This window comes from Anopheles moucheti, chromosome 3 (assembly GCF_943734755.1).
Source record: "Anopheles moucheti chromosome 3, idAnoMoucSN_F20_07, whole genome shotgun sequence".
Taxonomy (NCBI): Eukaryota; Metazoa; Arthropoda; class Insecta; order Diptera; family Culicidae; genus Anopheles; species Anopheles moucheti.
In genome coordinates, this window is record NC_069141.1 from 5357859 (window position 1) to 5383884 (window position 26026).

At 43.8% G+C, this 26026-nt stretch overlaps 1 protein-coding gene across 2 annotated transcripts in view; it reads left to right on the plus strand.

The window, feature by feature from the left end:
* Positions 1-26026, plus strand: part of LOC128300317 (TGF-beta receptor type-1) — a 74347-nt gene that overhangs the window by 11134 nt on the left and 37187 nt on the right. For both annotated transcript variants that reach the window (XM_053036335.1, XM_053036336.1), the window contains exons 3-4: positions 19855-20070; positions 22681-22798. In XM_053036335.1, the coding sequence (XP_052892295.1) occupies positions 19855-20070; positions 22681-22798 (334 nt within the window). The remainder of the gene's footprint in view (positions 1-19854; positions 20071-22680; positions 22799-26026) is intronic.

The following is a 26026-nucleotide window of genomic DNA, read 5'->3' on the forward strand; positions in this document are numbered from 1 at the left end:
GTGCAGCAAACACGATGCGATCATGCGAAGAGGAAGAATCTTCCTACCCCGGTCTTTATCCTAATTAACACTCTTTTACCGTGGTTTGGGTCGTAACTGCACCCATTACAATGCAGTTGAACCAGTCGAGAGAAACGTAGCATAAAAAACGGACACCGGACACATGCACACACCGGGCAGGGGCTGTGGGACTCCAACGGTTGGAGAAAAGTCTACAGCAGGGGTGTGTTGTTTTAATCCGACCGATAACAGACGCCACTGTCGGCGTTGTGATTGATTACGTGCGTTTGTAGTACACGCACAAGAAAACGAGTTCCTTTTAGCCGTAGTTTTTGCTGTTGTTTGGTTTCGCACTGAACACCGCATTGGGTGGGAAACATATATAACTCGGCACAGGTAAGAGAAGATGTAGCCGTTTTTCCTTTGCGACCGTTGAGAAATTGCATTCTTATGCACTGTGAAGGGAAAGAAAATGCTTATTGGGAATGGCAGGGAAACATCAAAACAATGTTGTAATCTAGGCTTAAAACCAAACGATGCTATCAATCATGTACTGTGTGTCTGCTTGGAGCTTCTCAACATCCGCTGTGAAGGGTGAAATGAATAACATTTTATTCGGCTGTTACCGTTACGTTGTTTGCTGTAATGTGATCGAACTGGTTAAACATAAGCTTAACCCTAACAATCTGTGAATAATTTAAACGGTTTTGTACACCTTATGGCCTGGCTTAGTAACAATTTTAGTGGAAATATTGAATATTCCACTCGATGGAGCAGATAATTCAATTATTTCTTTTCCTTTCGGGTTTGTTAACTCTCAAGCAGCTTGGCTAGTTTAGTTTTCCACGATAGTTGCGTGTTCTGGCGGTGTGGGTGTTTGCCTCATTGCATATTCCTTCTGCTTGAACGTTTACGTGAGGCAGAGCAATTAATCATCGTTGTATTCAATGATATACACCAGCATATTGTTTTCGTTTCATTTCCTCGAATAGAAAACATTACCTTTAATTGACACGGCTCAAGTCTTAACGAGCTTTTCCAACTGTTTATTTATTGTGTAATATAGTTACCCGGTGGTATTATGTTCCGTTTGCATGAATGAACATCAGACACAAACATTCGGATACAATTTTTTAAATAAATGTTTAAATCCAACTTGTCAAAAAAGAGCTTGGTTGATAACTTCCAGGTATTTAACAAGAAAAGATTGTATGCACCCTTTAATAAGTTCAAATTGAAGGAATTTATTCAGATTTTTAAGCCTAATTACTAAATTCAGAGTCGTTTCCTCTTATCGAACTAACTTATTCCGGCCATAGTCGGTTGATCTTCATTGTATTGGAGCGTGAACCATGTCTTCAATTTATGCTGGATGCTTGTGGTTCGTTCCCGCAGTAGGTGGGTTGATTAATTCCCGAATAATTTATGATCTCTGTCTTTTCTTCAGTTTATGGCTGGAGGCGCATTGGCTTTGAGGCCTTGATCTGCTGCAAGAGTCGTCGAAATCATCTCTATATGGGCCTACCATACCTACTCTGTCCATGTGGACTCCTCCAACTAAAAAAAACTTTACAGGTAGGGTCTCCCGGTGTCTTTTTCATGACATGATCATCCCGTCGGAGCCTGACGAGTATACTTCGCTGTACGAAATTGAGTTCTTTATTACATCTCTAAGAGTTCGATTCAATATGGCGCCCCAGTATTTATTAGTCTACATGAGAATATGTAATTTATTTTAGCTTTCTCCATAAAAAAGCTAACCAAAATTAAGAAACAAGAGCTGCAAAAGCCAAGACAAAAATCTCCTGACAAATCACAAAGAACGAGTACTAATACGACCGTCCGAATAGATTCAAACTTGAGTGAAGATTCCTGGTTACCGGCAAATTTGTTTGAATCCAGAGAGACCTGGAATCCCACCCGTTCGTTCATTCCGGTCTGTCAAACCGAATGCGGCATTCATTTCATTTTCATTTGATTGGGAAATCTCGTTCCGCTTTTGCCGACCGATCGGTGATCCTGGACCGACGCAATGGGACATGGTACCATTTTCGGTGTATTTTTATTCTCTCTTTTTTCTCTCTCTCTCTCTCTCTCTCTCTCTCTCTCCCCCGTCTAATCTCGTCTTTTTCTCATGTTCGGTAAATTTGCGAGGGAGTTTCACAAAGCAAAGACGCCTTGGAGGTGGCGTCGAAAAAAGAAAGAATCGCCACCACTCGGAAGGAGATGTCCTTAAATCATTAAGCACACAAACATACCCCACCTACTATGCATACATATTTTCCCTACGTAAACCGGAGGCTGGCGCCGATGGCAAGGACATCAATAAAGAAACTAAAAGCTCTGTTGAATTCCCCTGACGAGGGTCGCCATGGCTGTCCTGTGGGTGGCCCTGTGTGTGGGTGAGTGTGTGTTGTGTGGAATCGTCTTCGGAAACTCATCTTCCAACCAGCGAGCGCTTTTTCTTAATTTCATTTTATTTTTTTTTGCATTTTCTTGTCCCCCCCTCAGTTCCACTGTACAAAGTGTATCGAAGATCTTGGTCTGGGAGGGTTCATACGCGTGCTTTCATTACCCGAAAAAATCCCTAATCACATTTTAGATTTCACTGGTGTAATTTCTTTCGTTTGCCGCCAGGGGAGTTCTGGGGAGGTTGCTTTTTCTTTCGTGGTATTTCGTTACAGTTCTTTTTTTTGTGACGATCATCGAATGCTGACCAAAGCTACCCACGGTTATTGGAAAGCTGGTGCGTTTCCGTAATTTACTTTGACTGTTTCACCCTTCTTGTGTGTGGAGAAAGTTTCCTACCTTTTTTTTTCTTCGTTGGTAATTCCTTAACGTTGATGAGTCAAAAGCTGGAGTTTCCACCAGGGATCATTGTACTTTCTGGGTATATTCGGTAACGTGAAATACCCTGGGCATCTTCTTAAAAAGCAATTAAAGAGCTTTATTTAACATAAAAGGCTTATAATCGATTCGGTGTAACTAAGACAAGAACTTTGAGGTCGAGCTTGTATGATACGATCCAAGTTGTAAAGTACCGTTTAAGAGTTCTTGATACTTTGATATTAATGTGGCAATTCTTTAAAACCTTTAAAATAAATGGCAAATTTCACGTAGAAAATTCTCAAAATATTTGATTATAGGAAAGATTCTAATATTTCCTAAGTTAATTCTTTTAGTCTAATCTACCTAATTATTGAACCAAGCATCGTCCAAGTTAATTATTTCCTTTTTGTAACTTTCGCAAAATGTGTCTATATCCTGTAATTCACCTTGATTGTGTGTAGAATTAAAGTCTACGGTGCAGCATCATTAACGATGTCTGATGCACAACTCCTCCATCAGCTCTGTCACTGTTTAGTCGTTCATTTCCTTGTTTTTTCTGCATCCCTTGCAACATCCTGGTGCGTGTATGTATCCTGAAACCGTCAGATCAGTGATGCGTATGCCTTACACATACACACCTTCAACAGCACGCACACTAAACACTGTAAGCATCGTCTCCACCCCCCAACGACAGCATGACGGATGGCGTTTGTGAAAGGTCATTTCCCTTTTGTTCCGAGCTCTAGGGCGCTGATGGGTGACGGCGTCGATGACGTCGACAGTTGTTCCGTCCGCCTTCACAAGGAGTTTCGCTTGCGTAAACTTTTCCTTCCTTTTACACCAATCCACCCATCCGCGTTCTGAGCAGTGAAACGCAGCTGCAGCGGTGGCGCGTTTTGGAGCCGTCAGCTACGGGTGCCCTTTTCCCTGTCAACCCTTCAGGGGCCCTAGTTGGGAGTGAAAGCTGTTCATTTTTCCTGACGTGTTTCGGATCGATGCCGTTCCCTTGATTATGCCGCCGGGCGTCTCTGAACGGTGGTGCGTTTGTTTATGTTGTTGTTCTTGCTGGATGGGATGTGGGTGCTTTTTTCGTGGATAGCGATCGTGCGTGTTGTAAGAATATGTCTGAGGTTGACTCTCCTGATTGTGTTGCTTGCTCTGTTGGCCGGGAGTGTGTGTTAGTGACACTACTGCAAACTGAGGCTAAATTCAACTAGTTCCGTTTACGTAACATTTAAGCTTGGTTTTTAAACGATCGATAAGCAACGATTTTGGATTAGTTGAAATTTTGTGCTATAAACCATGTACAACGCAGAATTCCTAAAATTGCAACCGAAATATAAGCGACTCTGTTGTTCTGATGCATCGCATTTCATTTGGATGGAAAATTTCATAATCTTTTTAATGACACGCAACAAAAGCAATGAATAATGCATGAAATATGGCTTTCCATCTAAAAACCATACGTTGCATACGTATTTTCCATGAATCAATAATTTACTCCAGGCAGAGAGCACAGAAGATGCATTGCAGGAGGGTTGCGCACGAGATCTACTCTTAATTACTCCACATCGACTCCGGCAAATGATGCCGGTGTTTCACGTTGCGAAACCCTTCCAGCTGGATGATGAATGATGGAGAAATAATTGCTCGCATTAACACATATACGACTAAATGGCACAGGGATTTCTTCCCAATTCGGTCTAGGCCTATCCGCGCGCTATCTCTGCCACCGGCGTACGGTGTGGTTCTGCTAGTTTTACGCTACAACACGTGCCTCCCGCAACACGTACTGTCGTACGAATACTCACAATTCTTAACGAGTACGCGCTTATCCTTTAGCGTAGAAACGCGAGATGAATCGCTACATCCCGTGGTTCCCGTTCCCGGGATTTGAATGAAAAAGGACACAAACACACCCACGCACACGCGAGAGTGTGTGCGTTTGCTTACGCTTACCGGTTTGTCGTATGCGTGTTATGATAAAGCGATTCAAAGCGATGTCTGAGCGGTGGGAGATTAAAGGGAAGAGCAAAACAAAAAAAAAAACAAACCCCGCTCTATCCCATTGATTCGAGATGGCGTGTCTGCAGGACATTTAGATGCGCAAAGGTAACACACAACACAGCTCAACCCACCGGAAATGGAGACGCCCGGTCGCTCACGGCACACACAACGTTGCGGTTGGGGCGCGTGCGGGCCACGATAGTCTCCGCTTCGGTTTAATTCGTTTTTATAATCATTTTCTGTTTCTGTTCCAATACCCACTGCCGGTGGGAAAAAGCAAAACAGCAGCATACGAAATGCTCTCGGCGGGATAAAAGAGGTCTCGCCGTGCTGTGGGATTGGCGGTCCGGGCACCAGGGCATCATCTCCGTGTCTTTGTTCGATTTATCATAGAGAGACCGGGGCGAGACCGCGCGAGAGAGTAATGAACGGGAAGTCGTTCAAATGCGGCCAGCCTCGGAGCTTACTGTGCACGAGGTTGATTTACGCTACGGGGGACGTGCTATAGAAGGGCATAGGGTAAATACGTGTACACATACGTGTGCAGCCCTTTGGGGTTCGCTTTGGGGTTATCACCTCTGCCGTGCCCCTGATGGGAAGGAACACCGTGTACGATAGGTTCTAAATATTCAATCATCCGGTCCCGATGGGAGGTGGGCGGATATGTGGGGAATGTGTGTGGTGGGGGAATGGAGGGACTGGAAATGGAAAATTAATTATTCTTCTGATGGAGCGCTTCATTTTGCTTATGGGTGCGATTCTTAGAGTTCATTATCCGCTTTATGAATTTCCGTGGGTTTTAGTGGTTGGGCTTCTCATATTTCATTTGTTCAACATATTTACCGCCGTACCGGTCAGACAGTTTAATGGAAATTCGAAATAGACTCATTGGCGTTAAGCTTAAGAAGGGCAAATCTTATATTATTTCTCAAATACACAACGCGTACTTTATTCTACGAATGTATTATGGTACTTGTGTTGAAAATATTAAAATATTTAATGATATATGTAAATTTTGAAACCCAAATTTTGAGATCTCTTCAAATTTGAAGGCACCAATAATATGCCTTTGTCTGTACATTTGATGGATTTAATATTCTCTCTCTTCTTAAGGGTTAACTTACAAATGTTTGAGCTTAAAAAAACTAACAAACAAATAAAACACCATGATCCAATAAGCACAATCAGCATTTCGACATTTGGCCTTCATTGTTATGTTGCTACTGCAATGTCCCTCCTCCTCCCCCCAAGACCCAATCGAAACAAGACACTAAGCTTCGACAGATAAAAACATATTACCATCACCATCACAAGCGGTCCACCATCGTTCCGCCATCGCCATCGTCAAGTCCACTGTTGGAAAAAATATATGTCCTTCGGTCCAAAACAACCCGGTGAACCCGAAACCGGCAGTCAGATAAAAAAGCACCAACCGTCACTTTATCAGCTGTGAAAGCTACCAGGAAGAAAGAGAGTAAAATGAAAGCATAAACATGTATGTTGTAAAAAAAACGAAACAGAAGTCACAATGTGTTACGACGGGTTCGGGGGTGAAAAAAAACCCCGGGATCGATCGTGGAACGGTAACCGGTCAAGTGGGGTGTTTGGTAAAGTGTAGGCTCTTTTACGCCCGTAGTGTCGAAAGATAAATAAAATAAAATATTTAAAGTACGGGCAACCGTGATTTTCGGCCGATATTCCGTTGCGTTTGTTTTTGTTTCATCGCACTCCGTCCGCTTTGCTTTGCCAACCTAACCTGGCTTATTGCGGTACTGGTGCTGGGCTTATGGGAGTTTGTTTTGGTGGCACAAGCGACGTCCAACCCCGACACTGTTGTGACAATGTTGCAATAACATGAGCCCCGTTGACGATCTGTGAAAATGGATAGGGGCACCTGAAGATCGCGTGCCTAGGAGCTTGATGAGGGGGAGAGGAAAACCTGTCCACAGAAACAATCCCCTTCCGTCCCTCGCTATTGAGACGAAGCGGAGGTCTTCCGCGCGAAAAGCGGAAATATAAGCGGCACAATATTTTGCCACGTTTTATCTCGTCTTTCATCCCGTTTAGCGCGCGGATATCCGAGAAGATATCCTTGCGCTTTTGTTTTATTTTCTCTCTCCATCTTCGCCGTACCAACCGATGCCGCCTGCCGCCGTTTGGGTCGCCTTTTTTTGTGCCGGGTTGTGGGTAAGGAACGATTGTCTCTTCATTTTTTTTTGTTCACTCACCCGTTTTGTTAAAAATCGGATCTTCGTTTTGAGGCGTGCTTTTTTTCCTTCTTCTGTTGCCTTCCATTTTCCAGCAAAAGTGATGTTTGGTAGCTTCAACCGTTCGAACAGGTTAAAGGTCGTGTATGTGTGAGGCGTCCATGTGTCGCACTACAGCGAAATGCGTCTGGTTTATTCATGAACCACTCCACCCCTGGTTGCCGCATTCCATGCCTCCTCCACCGTAATCTCCCATCGGCCACGGAAAAGGGTAGCCGGGAAATAAGTTTTCCCAGCTTTTGGTGAGAGCCCCAAGTTTTTCCTCAGATGCCGCATTTTTTTCGCTGTTTGCAATTTTTTGCTTCTCGATTTTTTCCTTCTTCCTTTTTTTTTTGTTGTTTTGCGAACATTTCCCTTACTTTGATCGTTGCCTGTGTAACTGTTCGTTCGTCGCTCGCCTCGTCCCGTGTTTTGCCGGGGCCTGCATACGGTCATCCGGTATATTCCGTCGCTCGTCTCTTTTGCGCGCCCATCAATTGCAAGAAGTTCGGTAGCTTTTCTTGCGCTTTTCGCTTCACGCCAAAAAGTTCCTACCCCAATCTCCGGGGGAAGGAACTTCAAGCGGTCTCATTTCCTTCGTCTTTCGGCACCACCGGCCCCTCCTATCCCGCGGAGACCGTCCCGACTGCCTGCGGCCCGGCATTTGCAAACATGAGCTTCACATACCTTTGGAGAGATGGTGTGAAAAACGGGTGCGTTGCTCAATTTGGCTTTTATGGGTGTACTTTATTATCGGACATTAAGAATACACAGATTCACTCGTGCTGCAGTTTAGCGCTTGACAGTGGAAAGAGGGTTAAGGGAGCGCCGGGCGGAGTGGGGAGGAGTTTGATGGGGCTCGAATGGACAGAAGAATTTCGTATTTCCCTTCAAAAGTATGTACCATAATTTACTCCTGCTCTTTGCTGCTTGCATATAAGCGGTGCTGCTTCCATATGCTCCAGTGAGGAAGAAGGTGATTTGTATGTGCCCGTGCTTGTGTGTGTGTGCATGTTGGAACCGATTTGTGGGAAGGGTCCTTTTTATGTTTATGACATTGGAGTGTGGTGTGGTCATTTGTGTAAAATATGAAACACGAAAAGGATAATTAATTGAGCGATGAGATGTGCTGAAGTGTATTTTTGATAAATTTTGAAGCCGGCTTAGGTTTTTGAGTGTGATGTTAGTAACATATTAACGTACATGATAGTTTTTTGTATAACTTTGTTGATTTACAATGTAATGAGATACATGATATACTTTCGAACTTTTTTAGTAAATTTGTATCGTATTTTGTAACTGCTAATAGGATACAGACTGGATACATTTTCCCCTTTGTCTGCTTTTCACCATCGATTTTCCATACGATGCACTTCGAAGGTTTCCAATTTCTCTTCCATTCGACACAGACACTCACACGCATGCACTCATACCAGCTTCCGACAGGCAACCTTTCGGTTCGAATTCTTTGTCCTTGGTCATTGCCATCGCGTGGCGAGGGATGCCGGGGCGAGCTGTTTAGCTAGCCGTAGGGCTTCCGTCGCGTGAGTGTGTGTCTAGGTGCAAGCACGGCCCCAGACGGTCGCGTGTGAACCGTGGCGGCAAGTTCAAGTATGTTTACATGAGCCTCCCCTGTCGGTCTGCTGGTTTGCGGTGGTGGTGGATATCGCGGAATGCATGGCTAACGTTGCCGGTGTGCAACAATAATGCACGCCAGCGAAGAGGATTCAGCAACACGCGGATGGGATTGTAAACAAAGCGCAACTATTGGTATTTCTAATAAATTGAGAGATACACGAGACAATGCTAGAAGCAATCATCGTGTTTGCTATGGTGAATTGTTTGGATTGCAGCAGAAATAAGTCTACCTTTTCTGAACATTTTAGTGCAGATTGAAAATAACTCAGAATAATCAATTTTGGTAGATAATAAAATGCAATTTTGCCCTAAACCTGAGCTCCTGAAGCAGTCTCAATAGCGCAATAGAATTAAATCTTTGTTAAGAACATTTCATTACCATAAAACATATCAAATTGAGTATGCTTCCTCGCAAAAGAAAATAACGCACCATTTGCCTGAACGCAGTTTAATTAAAGAACTCCGAATTTCTTGCCGAGGTCAACATTATTCATGAAATATAGACGATAACGTTAAAAACAGCATCATAATCGTTGCATAAATTGCTCCAACCAATCAAGGGGACCCGCGAACCCGGCGGACGCCGAAAGGAACAAAAACAACCGAATCATCAAACTAACTGCTAAAACACCGCGACGCTTCCCATCTTCTAGGCCACGGCACACACCGGTGTACCGGGACTCTACACCCGAAACCCCCACCAGGCACGGCAGGCAAGCCCCAGTGCAACAAACTAATAATATCAATCAACGTAACGACTAAATCACCGCACAAACAAGACGAAACATGACGCGGATCGCAAAACCTGGACGCTCCTTCTGCTCTCCATTTCTTATTTCCTTCGGCATGCGTCGCAGCACCCCCGGCACCGGAAGCGATCCCCGGCGGTGGGTTTGTGATTTCTGCAACGCAAACATTTGCGGTATTTGCGTTTGGTTTGGGTGTTGCGATCGCCACAGTAACGTTTTCTCGCTAATGGTTTCCATTTGTGTTTCCTGCCGAACGTGGCACGGCGGCCGAATTAGACGAGTGAAATGAGTGTGCATTTGCTGAAAGTATCGGTTGCTTTTAATAAAAGGTTTATTGAGAATACCTTCAAAATAACGTTAACAGAGAAGTTTTCTATTGCGTTGAAGTTTTAGTAATGCGAATTTGTGCTGATTTATTGGGAATTTTTCGAGCGCTGGAGAACAGCGTTCAATATAAAGGTGAAGTGGAAAATTCTCTCAAGAAATGCGTAAAATGTTCACTTTATACGACATCTTTAAGATACCTGTGATGTCATCCATTCCTGTTAGGTATTCCATATGAAAGGAAGCTGATTTCGTATGCAACTTCAACGCCGTATCGTCAAAGATGATGCTTCAAGCGTGTTGGAGTCGGGCAAAAAAAAATTGCCCGTCTATAAATAGCTACAACTTTTCCATCTTCCGATGATGTTGAGCTAGCAGTCTGTCCCCTGGTTAGCTAATGTAGGTGCTAGAGCGCTGACTGCATTTAAAATGTAGCCGACACGACCCCCCCAGACACGGCCGAAAGCAATTTTCAAATGATTTTTAATCCTGCCCACCACCACTCTATGCAGGAATGATTTGACGAAGCCAACGCTTGTCGGAGAAGTGTCGGATAATATGGAGGCAAAGATTCTCTACGTTAACGTCATGCGGTCTTGTGAACTTTGTCGGGGTTAGTTTCACTTAAGTTTAGGGAAGTTTATATGGACTTGCACACCTCGTGCCCAGAACACTAAAACACACACACACTTAGGACGTGTTTCCTTCCCTCTTCGCTCCAAGCGTCACTTTCTAATGGAAAACTCCACACACGCGATGGAAAGGGCGCGTGTTCCTTCTTATGTCATTCACGCACACACATGTACCATGGTCTGGATGGTTTCTGGAGCTAGTTTGTCAAAGTGACTTCGCTCTGCCGTCTCCCGCGTGCGGCTGCCTGCATCACAAAAAGGACAATAATGCGGGAGCGAACAAGCGTGCAAAATAAATAAGAAGGCCGGGGAGGATTTATTGTTGTGCTTTATTTGCAAATTATTTGGACAAACTTTGCCCGCGTGTGATGTTTGTGTGAGTGTGCCCTCCGGTTGTACGATATGTGGGCATGATGCTGCTACACTTACGAAGCATCTTAGGCATCAACGTTCACCGGGAATCGCACATCGGCAAGCGACGGGTTGTGACACGGTACGGGCAGGAGGGACACCGAAATGGCTGGAAAGTTTTCCTAATTTACCGTTAAGCTTTTTGTAACGCATGAATGAAATGTGAAGTTCGGTGAACTTGTTCGTGCATTGCAATCGTTTTTTTTTTATTAATTAAAGGGTCATTTTGTACAAACACTCACACACTTTACTTAATAGATTTTTACTCAATAAATCAAACAGTGTAATTTAGGGCTTTCATCAAGATATTTCGCTTGGGTTATCAATTTTTCGGTACGGCCATCCATAACGATGTATGTGTGCAGGAAAAGCGTCCCTATGCAGTGAACAAGCAGCGATCGTTAAATTAAAAATAGCTACATCTCCAGTAGCATGCAGCGAAATTTACGATAAGAGCCATTTAAAAAATAAATTGCTAAACCTCCGTGACACTCCAATATTCTGCCTGCAGTTTGGTGGGTGGTTTGAGTTTTCCGGGTGGTGTGCGTGTGTCAACAGTGTCAAGTGAAGTTGTTTTTGCCGAGGGGGGATTCGATTTGCTCTCGGTCCCGACTTGGTCACATTGACCTTCTCATCTTTGCCACTGCCGGTGCCGGTCATGCCGGGCATCTTTTTCCGAGGGGTCGAAGCATTATAAGTTCATGCGAATGCGCTCTCTCATGTTCTCTCGTAGGGAGGAGGAAAGCGTGAAATAGAATAAAAGTCATAGGTCATCGAAACAAGCGCGTCCACTTCCTCCAATCGTCGAAGATGTGTCGTGGGAAGGAGGCGATGTGTCTCTCACCTTTTTGAACCCACTTCGGCAGTTTTGCATTCCGCTTAGACCGATAACAAGCATCCGGGTGCATCCTAGCGCAAACCGAATCGGAATGAAGTGCACGAAATTGTTGCCTTGGATGGAGCAGAACTTGCGTGATGCTCTGCTGTGAGACATTTTTCCTAGCACCAACACCAACAAGCCCGGAGAATGTACGACACCGCACCGACGTGGTGCGATCAAAAGGAAAATGACACGTATTTCCTTAAGGTTGGGTCCATCCACATTCACCCCTGTGGCTACTTTCGCTGCTCTGTTTCCTTCGGTGCCTGGGAACTTTTTTCACATTTTGCGGCATTCTTGAGCGCTGGGCCAAAAGTTTGATTTTGGTGCCCAGGAATGACCCGGCATTTATTTATTCCTTGATTCATTTCGTACGGGTGTGCATTTTTTTTCTATTAGTCAGAAAGGTTCAACTTTCTCGTTGCGGTCGTTTGTTAGATGGACATGGTATGGAAAAAGGAAAAGATACAGGCAAATCGAGCCAAAATCGGGCAATGATTTCTGTTTAACGCGTGCCTTCCGAGCGAGTTGGCTGAAACTGCTCTGGACCGGCAATATCTCCTGCCCCAGCCGTTGGTTGTCGTCGAGGCACGCTCCCGGGTATCGATAGGGGTTTGGTGGAAACTTCTGTCGAGTTTTCACGCCACCGGCATTTTCATGAACATCGCAAAAATCATTTCGCATCAGAACGTGCCTGCACGCGCTGACGGTACTACCCTTGACGTCGAGGCCTGGTATTGCTTTGAATTTATGGATGTGTTTTAAATTATTAATGTTTTACACGCGAAAAGGGTCTTCCCCGGGCGTGTGGACAGGAATGGCAAAGTGTTTGCATTTTATTTAACATTTTCATGATAGCATGCCATCTTCATCCTTTTCCTTATTGAAATGGGCAGCGCTGGTTTGGTGCAAATATTGGTTAATATTTTTACCTGAGTTTTGAAAGGTTTTACTTTAATTTTAAGAACTCGTTGATTGTCTTATTGCTTTCTTTAATTCTACTTTATACACTCACTACAAAAAGCATCTTGAAAATCATTCTAAGCATCCCGGTCTGCTTTATACATTATTTATGCGTTTAAGTCAGCATTTTTCAACTCCTTTTATTCATGGCCCTTATTTGCTGTGTAAAATACATCAAGGTTTAAATAAAATCACAACCACGATACGATCGGTACCAAATCAACCGTAGAAGACAAAGGCAATGCAAAAGAGCATAAAAATTCAAACAAATGGAAATCCACAATTCAAATCGTGTTCAGCAAGAAAAACAAACCCTGAAAGTGTGAGAAACCGTGCTTGCTTCCTCCTTCCCGACTTCTGACGATATGATGAACTACCGGTACGATTTGTGACGTTTGGTCCCAGTGGAACGATTTTCCCTGCCATCGGTGTTCCTGCTACCGTTCCAATTTCCCACCACGATGGGGGACGGGTTGGGCTGCGAAACGGCCAAAACCAGCTCCACTCTGCTCCATGAGCATGAAGCTATTCGGATGCAGGAAGTGACTGGTGCAAAGTGGCTGCTTAAAGCGATGGCCACGTACACACTCTCAGGCTTTTATGATGTAAATCTTGTTTGACGATCGTTTTGCACGGATGCCGTGGTTCGCCCGAGTCGATGTGCGCTGGGGGGAAACGGTGTTGTATTTTGAAAGTTTTATTTCCTCGGACATTCAACGTGCCATTTTTTTATGGCAAAGGCAAAGGAATGTCTTGCCCACCGGTAGAAGAGACGATACCCGTTTCGCAGATCCTTAACCTTTAGCGGGAATGTCTGCACAGGGGAAGATTCGTTATCGACCTTTTCGTTTTTGTTTTAAAATCGCCTGCGAAAGAGTAAAACCTTCGCGTATCGGAATGATAAAACAGCGATATAAAGATTAAGCAGCAATTTTTATGATTGTTTCCCTTTCCTGCTCCGGCCAGTTCGGCTTCATTTTCATCTGGATAAAGGACGCAAGATGCACACGCGCTGACAACGGTGTTATTATAATGATCGTTGTTGTTCTTTTTTTTTGTCGTTGCTTTGCGGATCCACTCATTGCTATCATTATGCGTCGACGCGTTGTTGCTTAGTCGTGTTCTCCGTGGCGACAAATTATGCTAACTGTCGGTGTTTGTGTCGTCGTCGGTTTGGTTTGGTTTTTTATTTTGCTCGCTGCTACTGCTGCTGTCCAAATCCTTCCGTTCCTTTCCTTTGGGGTGGCCTTCTGTTGGAAGAAAATATACAAGTAATACAATCTTCCGAGAGGTCACTTAGCTTTTAAGCACAGGGTTTTCCCTATCCCGGTATCGTTCCAGCCATCCTTCCGTAAGTGCGACAAGAAGTGCGGCTAGGAAACAAAAAAAAACCGATGAAAATTATACACCACAGGGAAAGGACGTGGGTCGGTAGAAACGGAAATGTAAAGTGGTTCATTTCTATTTCGACCAAACCTCCGACCGGTGATGGTCGGTTTTATTCTTGAAGCATTCAAAACCGAGCATTTTTGGTATGGTTTTGTATGGGGGGGAGACGATTATCATATAACCGTAGCCATTATCATAATCATAATATTGCTCTGCGTCAGCGTTCGGGACCGATGGATGTGTTAAAGTCTTCAATTTGTTGGCAGTTTTACCACGGTGTTGTATGGTTGAGTAGCTGCTCTTGCTTTACGCCGGCGCTTTTTGTTTGCCATTTTGGATACGTTTCTTGAGAGCCACTTGCCAAAAGTTTCCATAAGAGGGCGTACTTTATACGTGTACGGGGAATTTTAGTAGTTTTGTGGAAAACTAGCACTACTCTTAAGGGATTTCTTTTAACGGTTAAGGGAGTCCTTTTAGTTGTAGTCCAATTCGTATGTCCATTCCTTGGCTTTTATTTGATTTTTGTGTGTTTAGCCTTAGCTTTTCGTTATGAAAGCCACAAATGGCTCTCTGTGGGTATTACGACCTACTGTTGAATAGCTCAGTTCTACGTATAAAGAGGAGGCAATGTTTATCAAACGAGATTTGAACCCAGACTAGTCGTGTTGTTAAATAGTGCCTTACGACCTTCACTATTCGACCGGCTCATTTTTTTCTGTCAGATGCATAATATACAACGTGCGTTACAATTTCTAACATTGCATCACCTCATTCAAACCGGAATATAAATGTTTGTATAAAGCGAAAAAAGATAACAAATGTATTTGCTACCTCCATTAAATCTGTCAAATCGTATATTCAATGCGGGTAAGTAATAAAACCCCATAATCCATTATAGTTCAAAGCTCGTTGCTGAGTGCACAGTTACGCAATGACAGTTTCGAAATAGACATGAAATCCAAATTTAAACGATCCCACCGTTGAGGCAATCTCGCACAACCTGTTTTACCGTTTGTTGAAAAGATATGCAAATCAGCTGAGATATGAAGAAAACATCAAGCAAATAAGGGGTTAATAGGCGGGGTAGGCGCTCAAGGTTCACCCCCCCGGATAGTACGAACGTATGTTGTTGTCTTCACGGATTAATACAATCTATTTCGAGTTGCGAAGAGCAAACCAAAACACACACTGCATTGGGATGGAGAGGCAAACTTCTAATTCGTTTTGTCCACCACTTTGGGCGAACTGCGAGCTGCGAACGCTGTGGCCGCCGTTGGGCCAGTTCGGATGGATGGTGCTTCGTGAGAGAGGATCGTGTGTTCAAGCACTGTCTACAACGATGCTCAAATTGGTAAATATTGATCGATAGTATTTGCGCGATCCTCTGGAGGTCGCTGTCACACGGAACTCTTCGAGCGCACGAGCAATGAGCTTTCGTGCTGTGCAAGGTTGAGCGGCGTCATCGAAATGGTTTGAATATGCAAAACCTTCACCTAGGTAATGGAATAGAAAATGGAGCTTTTGTGTAGTAGGTTTAAAATATGCGAAACTGGATGAATAACTCATATTGATCCTGAAAATCTTGAAGATTATGACGGCTCTTCGCCGTGTTATCAGTTGAACATGTAGTAGTCACATATTAAAAAAAATTACTCAATACATGGATTTGAGTGAAAGATTACGTTTGTTTGTTAGCTTCTCGCTGTATTAAAATACCTATTCCTGCTGATTATGACATCTTCCAGGCGGTAGTAGTGTGGCACACTTCGCCTTTTAATAAACCCTTCTCGCGCTTACAACACACTACTTGTGTGTCCACTGCTAAAGTGCGCTCTTATCACCAAGAAAACACAGTTTCTTATCATGTTGCCGAGAAGCAAACAAGCGATGCGCGCTAAAAACCTCACAAAACACAAATTCATGAACAACGCACGATTAGAAATGTCCAAATGTTGTGACCCTGAACGAAAGGAAAGGTTGCTGGAACACTGGGTCCAAATTTCTTTTTCCTTCAGCGCTTCGTACCAGACGGTGGGCGGAATGTTTTAATTGAGTTAATTTGTTAGACGTACCTAATGTCTGCTGGGAATATTTGTTATTATTTCAACTAACGGGAAGGATAGTTAGAATTCCTCTGACAAATTCATTCGTAAACAAGAATTCACTGATTGCTGCCCTTCGTGCAGGGGTGGTGTGCGATGGGTACACTAAGCAGCACCGTTAAACGATTACACAGCCACACCATAAGTGCTTTGTAATTTATGGGCGAATCCCACGATTATCTTATCACATGCCCCCTCTTATCGCTGTGGACGGGTTTGACTAGTGATTGTAAAACCATTTTGCTCCTGCAATACATCGCAACGCTCCTGTGTACGGCTCGTTGCGGTAAAATGCTCACGAAAGCGTCTTTAATCGTTTGTAGGGTGAAGTTGTCGCTATGGTTGGCTGCCGAGCTATCAACAACCGCAGCTAGTCACGCTTTTTTGTTTAATTGTTTTGGTCATCCGAAGAACAGGCCGAACTGAAGTGTTGCCTTGGTCAGGGATTTATTGGTCTAATTGATAATGCTTCTGAAAATACACACCGAGAACTGTGAAACTCAAAAAGTCTTGTCATCGTTACACTTTATCTTATTACATTTTTTATTTATTCGAAACCCATCAACAATCAACAAAATAGAAATGTAACACCATTGTATACAAAAAGCAAACGAGCGTGTGCTGGCTGATTATCAGCGAATGTCAAGCCGTTGATGTCAGCTGTTGTTGAAGTTAAAACAACCTGCACGACAAACCAGGGGGGGAGCACAGGATATTTATCATGCGGTACTCCATACGCTTCTTCTGCCTGAAAATACATACAAGCACTCCGAACGAGATAAACAAGCCATACGCTACGATAATTGATGACCACCCTCGATCCGGCCAACCGTCGGGGTGTCCAACAAGAAGCGATGCATTTAAAGTTCATTATCATTCCGGTTTGGTAGTTGATGGATGTACTCGGGTAGCCGCTCTTTCACGTGGTGAAGGTGGCTACTTCTTCGCCCAGCGCCTTTTGCATTCGCTTCGAGAATGCGACAATGTTTTAAGTACGTTGGGAAACAGTTTCGTGTAGCAGCTCGCCTTGGTTTGGTTGATGCATTCCAGAACACTGTTGGACCGCTTGGACGCACAACCGCGCAACTATGTCAGGTGAAGCGATCGTCCAGCGGAAACAGCTGCCCTTGTGGTCGATGGCGGGAGAAAACCAGCATAACAGGCGCCCATTTCCTGCGACCATTAATTTGTTGATGTGAAATTTATTTAAATCCCGCACAGCAAATAAAACAAAAGCGGAAGACCGACCGAAACACTCGCTGCCGCTCACGAACCCTCGAGTTTCAAAAGCATCGATTATTCCTCTACAATATCCCTCTCCGCTACTTTGTAGTAAACGCTCTGGTGTGTGCGGTTCGGGTTTGTCTTGCCTGTTTTGTGGTCTCGCACTAATGTTTGCAAGTAGAAATTTATTCAAATCTTGCCCCCCAGGCAGGCAGGCATTCAGAACGATTCGAAACAATGGAAGCGTAAAAAACGAAACATACACAAAATTTCTCATTCCAAACGATCGTGTATCTGGCGCGGCGCTATTCTCGGGAGCATTAGCCAAAACAGACGCGCGGCAGCTTTGCCCGAAAAGTGTTGGTTTTTCGCATTTGTCGCGATTGGGTGTAATTAATTTGATTCTGCCGAGATCACCACCACCGAACCGAGCCCCAGTAGCGGCGTGTTTTAGGCTGCAGGGAAATGGTGGCAAAATTAGGCACTGGCGCGCGCACAGGAGTGTCGCTTCCGTTGCTGGGTGAAGTGTTTCAACGAAGGAAATCGTTTTTCCCTGCGGTATGTTGGTCGTCGATGGGTTGATTGTGGGGTTTGTTTTTTTTTCGTTATGGTAAGAGTTTTCTTATGCGGGGTTTTCATGCGACTGTATGGTTTAAAGCACTTGCACAACTTTCTGCGTAAGATTGCAGATAAATTTTTACATCGTTTCTAGCTGACAGCCGGCAAGTTTATTCGTTCTAATTGCTCGGTGGAAGTTTGTGAAACGAATCAAACGCCGCAAGGGCGATCCTTCACGAAAGCCGCCGGGGCTCAGAAATAAATCCACCAAATGAGTTCCAGTAAAAGCGATTTCTACCCTCGGCAAAATCCTCTTAGCTTTACCTATCACACCCGAAAGACTGATGACACGCTGGAAATGCTAGAATGAAGTAGAGCCTTTGCACATTTTCACCCAACGTGTAATATGGTTTCAAATTTCCACATTTTCCACCTCGGCCCTGCTGCTCACCCAGCTCATGTGTAAGTGTTGCTTGTCCGCATGAAGTTAATTGCCATCGAGGGCACACATACACACACACACACACCGAACGCTGCTGGATCATAAATTCAACGCCCCGGCAAGCTGATGAGCGAAAAGCTAAGCGGGAAACCGTTTCTACGCTGGCTGGGTCGGGCAGTTCTGGAACGCCTGTGGTAGACTGTTCTTCCATTTTTGGCGCCTGTCTTAAAAAGGGAACTGGGTTCCGCCTGCCATCGACACTCCTTCAAATTTGGATTTTTTTTTGAGTCGGAAAGGAAATGAGCCAAACGAGGAAAGTCACGTTGCGTGTGGGGCGAGATGAGGGCGAGAGCCCGATGCTGACGGTGGCATCGAGTTTGATGGTTTTATCGCACGTTCACTAACCTTCTGTTGACATTGAAATTGAGCACCGAAATCGAGATGGAAAGTGGCAAATGTTGCGGTCTAGTGATGCGATGGCCATGATCGCATGTGATGGTACAATAGGAAAGCGTGAGCACCCAAAATGTAAAAAAAAAAACAGTCGCAAAGTCATCAAACTACGCTGTTGATTTTGATGGTTTTATTTTAGAACAATGTAAGCGTTAATATGCACGAAAATGGAAACACACGCACGTTTCCATTACGCAACGAGAAAATACGAGGGGTTTTTGATGGAATGTCCTGGGTTTTTTGGAGTTGTGGTGGTTCTGAGGACGGGCAAGTCCCTGTTGGATTTATGGTGAATGAGTGCTGGGAAATGAAATTTGAATAATATCCATCCAGTCCAATAAGGAGGAAAATGACAATATGATAGCCATTCCGTTCGATGCATTGCTGTCATTATTTGAGATTTCAGTTAGAGAACACGCTGACTAGTTGATCGCCATACGAAAATGGACTTCAAACATTACTGCTAACGGCTTACCGATAAAATTGTTTAATAGACTTTATATTTTTATCTTGTTTTTGAAGTTCCCCACCAAACCAATTTGCTGCGATACATTTCGAGGAATTGAGAAATAGATTGCGCTTTCGAGGAATATCAATTCTGATAAACGATCAATACTCTTCGATAATCGACTGAAAATCTTATAAAATTCTAGTGTAAATTGAAAAAAAATCCAACTCAATAACATAATCTTTTCTTCTTCGGTTTTGACGTAAAACGGCAACCGCACTTCAAAGCAATTCATAACAGCAATGATTGAATTTTTCCAACAATTTACAAATTTTAGAATCCTCCCGCTTTTTGGCGCGTTGGGTTGGGTAAACAAAATTGATATAAATCCTGCGATCGGATCGCCATCTTTTCCCCCTTATCTTCATGCAAGCCCGTGCGTTGTACGATATATAATCGCTATTGATTTTCCCCCTTTTTTTATTCTTTCCTCTCTCGTTCCATGTGCTACCTTCGGCGAATATCGTGCCGTTTTCGGGCACTGGCGTTAATCCATCAGCATCGACGATTCACCGACATACGGCCGATGATAACGATACGTCGGCAATGGTGCAGCAGGCGAAGGATCAACAGCCGACGAACGGGAAGCATTCCAACTCGCACGAGAACTTTCCCCAGCCGGCGAACGCCAACGGTGGTGGTGCCCTGGCGCCGGCCTCCCTCCAGGCAGCATCGCCCCAAACGATGACACTGACGGCGGATAAAAATAAAACCAGTAAGTAAAATTTGCTCTCACGTCACGGCTGTACTGGGGAACTCTAGGGGGAAAATATTTTGCACAAGTTTTGCTTCCCCTCAAAATCGAAAAAAAAAATTGTCGGTCATACACCTAGCATTATACACTAGAGGCCATATTTTCTTTGTTGATGTGGTGAGCTGCCAACAGTCGAGTCAATTTTCTACACTCCCAAAAGCGGAGGACGTCAAATGGAGGAAGTGATACGATAGAGCCTCTCCGGGGATATCGGGCAGATGACAGAAAAGTTGTGTAACCCGCCTGAATGGGTGATTAACAACAGGTTCTGATGCGAAGAGCATCCGCACAGGGTGATAGACAGGAGTGATGTGACAGTGACTCCTGGTTCGGGCGGGCAAATGCGGCTTACATTGCTCTACCGTCGTACCGCTCGTACACAACAGGAGAGTTTCTCAGGCTGTCAAAAAAGCGTCACCCAAAGACGCAACGCACAAAAGATTCGACGGGATGTACATTGAACGCGAGGCTGCTAAGGTCAGAATTCCGGCGAGACAGGAAACTGGATTGTGGGTATGTGAATTAACGTCAATTGAGGGCGGAAAACAGTGTGTCTGGCACTCACTCCCCGAGAATCGAGAATCCATCCTGTTTGTCCAAAAAAGAAGGTTTGGAACAGCTTCTTCGACAACGCCACCGAGACGTTAATATTGAACCCCTGTGCCCGGTGCCGGTGCTGGTGGGATGGAATTTTCCCGGGTCGAAAAATCGTTATTAATTAATTTCTAAAATATGCTTTTCGATTCTTAATGAGCTTTTAAATTGGAGGAGATGAGCGAACGGAATTATCATCGTAGACAACATCGTTCGCCCATACCGCGCCCACTAGCGGGTGGGGGGGAGTATGTCCTTTTGGACGATCTTTCGAGATCGCTTCATCTATAGCCATCAACCCAGCGGTAAAAGAGCGGTTGCAGTAAAAATACGTTGCCACAGGACATTAGCTTCAATTCAAACGGAAGGAATCAAAAAATGGAAGAAGCAGCCACATTATCTACCCAGAACAAAGTGTGGGTAGCAGTTTTAAATATAAATACGTTGCGTGTCCTGTGCCATACCGTAGAAGTTTATTAATTTAAGCCAACAGTGCAGGATTAATTTTGTATTTAACGTTTTCGTTCTTCTCGCAATTCGTGCCGTTTGATCGGTGAGCGTGCTTTAAAAGCGGTGCGGAATTACAATTACAAGACATCGTTAGAACGCATTAAGATTTCGCTCGGTTTTAAGTGAATCATGAATAGCTTAACCCCTTTAAGTACGCTGGGTCGTTTATGGAAGGGACAGCTGCGATCCAGCGTTCAATTTTGCCCGCTAATGTACCGTACTGGAGCTCGATTAGAATTAGCGGAACGAGCGGTGCTTGTTTTTTGTAGAGTGAAAGTTGAAATTATTCGGAAGACAGTTACAGTTTGTGAGGTTTAATTTGCAGCATTTGTAAAATTTGAATACCTGAAAATATTTCAATAACATGTTGAGACTGAGAAATAACATTACAGTTCACAAAAATAATTAAATTTAATTCAATACAACGTGCTCAGTCAATTAATAAATTCAATGATAGGAATATTCGTGGTGAGTCATTCAAATCAGTAATCGACTCTCAAAAGATTCAGGAATCCTCATAGATTCATTATTAATAAATTCTCTTTCTTCCTCAGTCATTTTTATATGTAAATCATTAATTTCAAAAAATAACCACTAGCGCGAATCTATGAAAATTTATGAATTTTTAAAATTGAAATTTAGATTATTTGCTCCATTTGAAAGATTCATTCAGATTCATGAATCAGAATCAGATTCACTCAACGCTACGTTACACTGTACGTAATTATGTGTAACCGACTGTACACGGGTCCATTCGCTTGTCATCCGTGCGTTCGCGCGTCATTGCACCCACCTTAAGCAGCTCGTTGCTCTGACAATTTCACTCGATTAAAACGTTAATTTGAAGCGTGTGCAATCCGGTGGAAAAGTGTCGATACCCTCTTTTTGGCGAAGGGCCACGCTGAGGGCGTTGCCGAGCAAAGCGCCCTGTGTGTCAAAAAGGCGTCTCGGGGTTTTGTAACTCTAGTTAAGAAATAACACTTAAGTGAAGAGAGCGCTGCAGCTAAAACTTGGGTTGGATCGGCGGTCAAATACGATTAACCTTTTGCTGCAGTATTGCTGCTGGTGGCACATCGACATCTGTTGGCGTTGGGTCTTTGGGGGTTGGCCTTATGTAAGCCCCAAGCCCAAATGCCTTTTAGCCTGGCAGGATGAAAGTCGTTTGGGGAAAAGAAAACACACACACACTAGAGCAAACAAAGGGAGGGAAGAATTAGTTAAATGGCCAAATGGAAGATCCTTTAAGTCGTTGGTACAAATTCTTTGGTAAATTAAAAACCATAAATTCTACCGAACAGCGAACAGAGCGCTCCCCGGACCGGTGGTGTTATTTGGGATGTTCCCGAATCTTTGAAGAGGATCACAATCAAAAGACTTCCACATATCCTACCAGGCCATCACATAACCTTCATCTTTCTAGCCCACCCGTTTCTAACATTCGTTTCCATTGCTTTCTCCCCGTTACAGAGCTACTCAAATGTCACTGTGACATTTGCAAGGATGAAAACTTCGTGTGCGAAACGGACGGCCTTTGCTTTACCTCACTCACGCGCGAAGCGAACGGCACACTCAAATACTCCTACAGGTAGGGTTTTATCTGCATCCAAATATGAATCAAAACGTGTTCACCATTTTATGCTTCACATTTCATCGGATTGGTTCTCGTTGATCGTGTCGTTTTTTGTCTCAAATGTATTTGCCCACCTCCCTTCATCCCCTGACAACCCTGATTTCTCAGTATTGTTTGAAAGGAAACAAAGAATATCTAATGTTGCTCTAAATAACCTAGTCATTGCCGTCTCCCTTTTGTATCGTCTGTCGTTTGTTCTTTTGTTTCCATTCCACCACTAGCATATCTCACCGTACGACCCGTTTCGATCATCGTGTTCGTTTTTCAGTATTTCTCACCCTTCAATGATTCGCGATCATCACTCAATTTCATACAGCCTTTCGCCTTCGGTCCAGTATTTCATTTCCATCCGCCACATACACTTCCTCAGCGTTTGTCGCACCGTTTCGTTATCGAACGCTAGCAGCTACAAATCACGGCCCACTGAACCGGGATGCGATGCAAGATTAACCTCGCGTGGTGTCAAGCAAAAGGTATCGCGAGGATCGAAAATAACACGGCTAAAACAAAAAATCATCCAATTCGCCATCATCTCTTTTTATTCCACACGATCCTTCCACTAGCAAACGCGCGTGTGTACATCTTGAAAGGAAATGGACATTTTCCTGCTTTGATTTTTTCCTCCATCGAGCGCGTCACGCATTTGTTTTGTGATTTGTTTCGAAAAAAGAACGAAGGTTTCTTGCCGGTTCGTCGTCTCCCGCCCATTTGTATTTACTTGCGGTGCCCTGTTTGGTGTGACTTCAACGAGGTGGTTTTCCGTGTTATCCTTTTTTGTTGCTGCTGCTGTGTTCACTGTCAGCTCGCCGTACCGCGCGTTGGCAAAGGAACGTGAAACAGTCGCGTCTTTCACCGGAATCCGGTGTAATGCTTGTAAATACTCGTTTTATTTGCAGTATACCGTAAAGGGGTTGAGAAAACTGAAAGCCGGAAGGAACGCACGGTTGGGAAGGAGCTTCCTTTTCCTTTCGGTGCGAGTGTGAGCACACAGCAGCCGTCTGGGGGATGGGTGAAGAAAAGTGGACAACAACCGTACTACACACGCTTGGAAGTGGAATGCTTCGTACGGGTGTGTTTTCCCCGGCAAGCAGATGGAACCGACCGACGCAACCCTTTCCCCTTTTTGTGGAAATCGGTCTGTTTGTCGTGACCCGTGTGTCCTGTGTAGAAACCATCTGCAGACGGGACCGGTTTGCAAAATCATAATGCCATCGGACCGGAACGGACACGAGCAGTTTTTTTTTCTGTGGTTGTTGTTATGCCATTTTTCCTTCAAGAGTTGAAGTTGGGCGGGAGCCTTTCATTTCTCCTGTTTACGCGTGACGCTGGACGAAAAATCATTCCAAAAGCCTTTTTATTAGGCGTTGTTTTGAAATTTTTTGTTATTAGTTGTTTTCCGATTGAAACAAAACAAAAACAAGGAAAATTTATGATGTTTTCTCTCTTTCCTTATGATTTAAGTCGGAAAAAGTGTTCTGGTAGGTAGCAAAAAAAAAATAAGCAAAGTTTCGGTAGCGTGACGAAGGTGAGGGAAAATAAACCAAAACCTTAGACGAGCTTTTTAGACACCAAAGCGGAATGGAAGAAAAATTAGACAGGAAAACTGGAAAAATCTGTTGTTACCATCCGGTGCGGCCCAGGGTCTTTGTATTGTCGTTTCACGGTCATGGTATGATCCTATTACTGATGGTTTGGTGTTTCCTTTATTAGTATTCAACTACCATCGTCCCCCCAGGTGTGGATGGGGCGCATGTGTATGTGCGCGCTAAGGATCCTTGGTCTCGTTCACTCCCTCCTTATTGTCCTGTTCCCTGTGCCTGGTTCCGTCCTTCAGAGTACTATCCGCATCTAAATTTCCGTAGAACGCGAAGCGTTTTAATTAAATCCAATAATAATTTCAAGAAAATTCATGTCGTCATGTCCCCTTTCCTGCTGCGCCCCAAATTCACCTCCGCTCTACTACTACTTGGCGCCTACTCGCGTCGGAAAACACTACGATTTGAATCATTATTCGTGTCTCCTACACTCGAAGAGGCGTTATCGTGGTCGTTTTTTTTCTTCGTTTATTTGCTGTTGTTGAACTACGGTCGTCCAACCACCCTCAACAATTCGCATTTTGTGCAGAATCGAAGAAGATTGGTGCCCGTTCCCACGTGCTATGTGTGTGCGCCTTCCTCGGTGTGCTCCCGGCATGTTCCAACGGCGCAGCACATGAAAGCACATCAAACCCAATCCTACATCTGCTCCGTATGATTATTTCATACAGCGTGAACTGTTCGTTCTCTCAATGTCCGCCGCCATTCGCTTCTGTGCCGGGGACTCTATTCCAGGCACAGGTTGTTCGTCCCTGGGCATCGTTTCGTGCGGTAAGCTTTAACTGAAAGCGCTGACCGGAATAATGATGCGCCGTTTCGGCCACCGATGGTCAACAGATTCTTATGTGTTTTTTTGTTGTTGTTTAGTTCGGGTACCTTTCGCTCGGGTCCATTTTTGTATCTTATTTGGTGTGTACGGCTGTGTTTCAATACCTTTGCCCTTCACATGCTGGGCTATATCAAGCGGAGACTTCTGGATATTACTGTTTTTCCGACTTCCAGTCCTACTGGATTGAATTCGGTATTCGAATTTTTTTTTATATTCATTGTTATTTACTTAACTTTTATGAATGTTTTAAGTTGTTTTGTTGTATTCCTTCTTTTCATATTTAAATTAAAGCGTAAAGAGCTGTTTATCTTGTTTTCGTTTTTAAACAATTATGTCGAATGAAAGATGGACGTAAATTTAAGTTGTGAACCAAGAACCAAGGCTTTTGTTTAATTTACGTTTTGTTCCTTAATTCCTTACTTAACACGTATCAATATTTTGTTTTTATTACAGTGCTTTTACAACTACAATTCATCAATTTATTTCAGTGCATTTTCTAATCGTATCGCCAACAATGAGTCACAAGTTAATGGTTTATTATCATCCTTTATTTCGTAACATTGTTTTACTTCAACAAAATATAAAATAAACCTTTTAAACATTACATTTAGACTGGATTTTATCATATTTATTAGTTCTGGCCGTAAATCGCTTTGTTCCTTTATTTCCTAGCAGTACAAAATTATAATTTTCCCGCTCCATTTTCACATCTATTTTTATGTTGCTTTATCGTATCATTCACTCGAGAGTGTTCCATTT